Below are 5,011 nucleotides of genomic sequence, written 5' to 3'. Positions count from 1 at the left end.
TGGTGTACAGTTTAACGTTACTCCCTGATAATGAACCTACTGTGTGAGCGGGAATAACGTTACTAGCTATCCGATAACGTTCGGTAATAGCTAGGTTATAGCTAATGGTTTTAGCATGACTCAATGCTCTTAGGTTAACGTTGGTGTACAGTTTACTCCCTGATAATGAACCTACTGTGTGAGCGGGAATAACGTTACTAGCTATCCGATAACGTTCGGTAATAGCTAGGTTATAGCTAATGGTTTTAGCATGACTCAATGCTCTTAGGTTAACGTTAGTGTACAGTTTACTCCCTGATAATGAACCTACTGTGTGAGCGGGAATATATCGTTGGCCTTTTTAAAATGCCTTTTTTTAAAAAAAGTTATTGGGCTGTACTATTTATGTTAGTGTTGAAAGTTACAATGCGGCGGGTATCTTTTACTGTCTATAGGCCCATTTATACCCTCCGGTAAAAACGGATACGGACACTTTCGTCCGTATCCGGAGGTCGTTTCATCCGTCAACGGATCCGTTGCCTCTGAGCTTACGAATCCGGAGCGCTCCGGACGAAACGGAGCAATTGCAACGGTTGCCATGTCAACGGCCCTGTCATTTATGACACGACACGCGTTACGTCCGTAAAAACGCTGAAACCGGACGGAGGTATGAAGGCCAGTAGCGGAGAGTACGTTTGGTACGGACGGACGAATTTCGTCTGGATCCGGAGGGTATAAATGGGCCTATATGGCGGCGGGAGTAGCACGTTAATGCTAAGCAAGCAGGCTAACGTTAAGTTAACGTTAACGTAGCTACATTTGGTTGCTGTAAGCTCAGATGGAGAAACATGTATGCTAGCCTTCATTGACATGACAGGGTTCCCGCGGGGTCTTAAAAAGTCTTAAAAAGTCTAAAATTCTGAACCTTAAATTTAAGGCCTTAAAACGTCTTAAAAACGGCCACATTTTCACTCGAGGTCTTAAATTTCATTTCGTCAGGTCTAAAAACTGTTTAACCCTCGTTCATCCACAGAGACGCTGGCCGCAGACATTTGGTTTGGTGTGTAGTTTCTGGGGGATATTCGTGTTGGAATGTACGTGCAGTGTTGCTAACTCGGCGACTTTTTCGCTAGATTTAGCGGCTTTTCAGAGCCACTTAGCGACTTTATTAAAAAAAAAAAAAAAGCGACTAGCGAAACATTTAGCGACTCAGCAGGGGAAATGCGCTGCTGCTCAGCAGTCCACGGCTCCTCTGCAGCAGCGCCGGGGGCTCTCCCGTCCCCTCTCTCACGGCTGCGCAGCCGGCAGACCTGTGTGTGTGTGTGTGTGTGCGTGCGTGCGTGCGTGCGTGCGCGCGCGCGTGCGGGACCGGATAGCTGCCGTTTACTCTGTTTTCATCTGTTAATTCTCTGACTTCTTCGCGGTTCGGAGAGCGAGCGAGAGACAGGGGGGGGGGGTGAGGGAGAGAGAGTGAGGGAGGAGGAATTAATGTAAAATTGAATATATTCTATTTGAAGGCAAGTTTGTTTTAGCCTGTTTATCTGTTAATGACTGAACTCATTGTAATATAATGATTTTTTCAGAATTTATTTGATTTAGATTTGTTTTGGTAATGCGTCATGAAGGTCTTAAATTGACTTACTGAAACCTGCAAGAACCCTGCATGATTGGTCTGACTTGTGACATTGACATCTAACCATGTCCATATGTGTCTAAATAAATACACCGAAACATCGAAAAGCATTACTGGTGCGAATTGTAGATAGACGTTGCGAATGCAAAACTACATCTCCCATCAACATGAGCGGTTTCGCGCTATTTCGTGCACTCGGCACGATACTCAGGCAGAGAAGGATCTTTGCTAAAGTGCTCGCGCCTCGTAGTAAAAGCTGAACGTTCTTCCAACCAGCGAATTCATCGAGTTCATCAAGTAAATATACTAACAACTAATAAAGATAAAGGAAGAACAGGATGGCGTTCTGAGATTGTAGTGAGAGAGGGAATTGCATTAAGGGAAGTAGGCTATGCAAAACATCTGTGGTGAACAGGGAAAAAGTGAACGTTATCCTCCCTCGACTTGCATGCATGCTCATTTGCACCGAATAAAGCACAAATCGAAAATACAATTGTCCCGCTGACCATCAGTAAAATATTTCAAATAAATATAAATATATTTGTTTAGGTTGTTTAAAATAGTCTGTTTTAGTAGTAGTATTAGGCATATGGAGTCAGTCAGATCACCATGAACATATTTACTGGTGCATTGGCATGTTTAACTGTTTGCCTGACATTTGTGTTGTATCTTGTTTTATTTTTTAACAAAGAAATGCTGGTTCAAGTGGAGTGCAAGGGTGTCCTGAAATGGGTTCGAATACCAATGAAGGATGACGGCTACGATTACTTTCAGTTCATTCAGGAAGGTAAGTAAAAGGGTAACCTATTGATTTTTCACATCACACCTATTATTGCATGCCCATTTGAGTCAGTTCTTGATTATTAATAGCAAAATGTATTAACCTTATGATTATTTTATGTACTTTTCTAAAGCAGAACCTTACTGAGAGTTTATCTGAAGTTATTTCATCACAACATAGGTTATACTTAATGGCATGTGGTTGTGGTGCTGTTGCCAAACAGCTTTTACTGGCACCTTGTCACGGTAGTGCATTACTTACTACCAGATTTCTTATAGCCCAATGAGATAATAAGCCATTTCTGTGTTAGGCACCCAAGTATTAGTTGCAGGGATGCAGGAATTTTACAAAACAAAAAAAAAAAGTGGTTAATAGTTGGGAAATTAAGTGTTTTGGATCTCAGTTTCAGCCAAATTCAGCCTGCCAAATGAACCTGATGTGAACCTGAAGGACTCCTCAGGAGTTGATGTAGATGCTGACATTTTTGATGAGTTAGTGAGATCTGCTGCAGTATCTTTCAAAGTGTTTACTGAGGACTCTGGTAAGACACAGAAACACCCCTCCCATTGCATTTACATTCGGAACAGTGACAAAATATATTTTCCAATTAAAGTTAAATATTATAAAACTGCCACACCCTCTTTCTACCCTTAGCTGAGAAAGAGGTCTCTGAGGCCTCCTTCTGCTCAGATGAGGGATCATTCTCATCAGTTGAGTCTGTGAGTTCAGGCTCCACTGTAATTACAGAATGCACCAAAGCACGGAGAAGGCAACTGTTAGAAGGACCACCTGACAGTAAGGCAGCAAAAGATGTAAGTTGTTCTTAGATTGTGGAATGTCGAGCCATTTTCAAAATGCATTGCAAGTTTACATGCAACTTCTATATTGCAGATGGTCTATGTAGCTCTACATCAAAAAAATGGGGGTGAAGACATAATCAAAGAGTACAATGCGACCAAAGGCCTTTCTGATCAAACAAGAAGGAAACTCGTCAACATCCTGGTCGCAGATATGATTGAGAGTCATGGGTAAGTGACCAATAAAATACAACCCCAATTCCAGAGAAGTTTAGACGCTGTGTAAAATGTTCATGAAAACAGAATGCTATGATTTACAAGTTATGTTAACTCGTTATTTAATCGTGAATAGTGCAAAAACCAACATATTAACTGTTGACAGAGAAAAAAGTTGATTGTTTTTGGATAATTTTGTGATATGGTAATATCTTGCTATGGTGTAGGAGGGTCCCACCAATCAATGTCCGTGTGACCTATGCCCTTGGAATAGTCACCCTTTTCCCCAATTTGAAGGATAAGGCCTCACCAACTGGATATGTAAGTATTATGTAGCAGAGTTTTATGTATCATGTATAGAGAAAAGCCTTATTTTGAGGTCCTGATACAGGCATCAGTTTTGATGGCTTTTAATATTGACAGTACCTCTTGCCTGTTTTCTTGTCTGACAGGAACATTACTACGATCCTCACAGTGGCCAAGGCTACCTGGCCTACAGATTGAAAACGGTTCAGCGCAATACCACAAGTGATTTCAAGAGGAGCTCCAAGTCTGCTGATCAACATGGCCCTAAGACCCTGCGTGAGACATCAACATCTGAGCAGCTGTCAGGTGATGAATGCAGAGAAGCAATGTCTGCGATGAAGCATTCAGCAGACCAACCAGTTGTGAGGGAGAAAATGAAGGCAACCTTCAAGCACCGTCAGAGTATGCTACACGATCCAGACCAGTCTTCGGTCATCCTAGATCACTTTCCCCGATTCTTGGATACACCAGGCTTGGTAAGAAAAACAGAGACTAGCTTGATGTACCAATTAATAAATGTGTTTTGTACCATGTTTTGACATGGTTTCTGTCTGTGTTAGATTAACCAAGACTTCACAATGCTATTTGGAGAAGACGTCTCGGGCAAGTTTATCGGAAAATGGCCAACGTTCTACAAACCTAGGATTATCACTGTCTGCTAAAGCCTTCGCCCTGGTACTCATGTGGATGACCTTCTGTCTGCTCAAGAGGAAGCGAATGATTATGGTAAGTGTACACGTATTGTGTTTGCCTGTGTTCTTCATATGCGCCTATGAGCAATGTCTGTATACTCATGGGATGTGGGTGTTACTATACTAATCCACTAGGATGGGACAGTGACTTGGCAGCTATCCTCCTGCTTATTCATCTCTTGCCTCCAACCGCAAAAGGGAAAAGACACGGGAAAATCAGTGCCACTGAAGCTACTGACCATGTGGTCAAGTTCATGAAGGTACGTTCAGGATATAGATGGTGACTGATTGTTGCTTCGCCACTTTTAACTCTTAATCCACTGATTCTTGAGAATTTGTGCCATGTCATTTAGAGGTGTTTAGATGCCTATCGAGCTAAAGGAAAGTGGTAAATGTTGTTTGTTTTGTTTTTTTGCGTAAATGCAGTAAATTGTGTGTGTGTGTGTGTGAGTAAACAAACATAAAATACCATTCCTAATTTTCCCTCTGACACTCTTAGGTTGGGACAAGCATGGTGACATTCCTTGACAGAGTTGGATCAGCACAGCCCTTCCTCCTCTGTGTTGGAGAAAAGAAGAGTAGTATCCAGAAGTACTACGTCATCCTC

General features: G+C 42.1%; 1 protein-coding gene across 1 annotated transcript; it reads left to right on the top strand.

The window, feature by feature from the left end:
- Positions 1-2,030: 2,030 nt before the first annotated feature.
- On the top strand, positions 2,031-4,374 carry LOC311020687 (uncharacterized protein; the record flags this gene model as incomplete). The annotated part of the gene is made up of 7 exons (XM_084020895.1): positions 2,031-2,399; positions 2,797-2,934; positions 3,048-3,205; positions 3,285-3,421; positions 3,634-3,727; positions 3,859-4,188; positions 4,273-4,374. Exons 1-7 carry the CDS (start codon positions 2,222-2,224, stop codon positions 4,372-4,374), a joined length of 1,137 nt encoding a protein of 378 aa, XP_083877021.1. The 5' UTR covers positions 2,031-2,221.
- Positions 4,375-5,011: the final 637 nt, after the last annotated feature.

This window comes from Eutrigla gurnardus (assembly GCF_963514095.1).
Source record: "Eutrigla gurnardus genome assembly, chromosome: 11".
Lineage (NCBI taxonomy): Eukaryota > Metazoa > Chordata > Actinopteri > Perciformes > Triglidae > Eutrigla > Eutrigla gurnardus.
The sequence above is the reverse complement of the archived record's forward strand: the minus strand, read 5'-3'. Positions and strand labels throughout refer to the sequence as shown.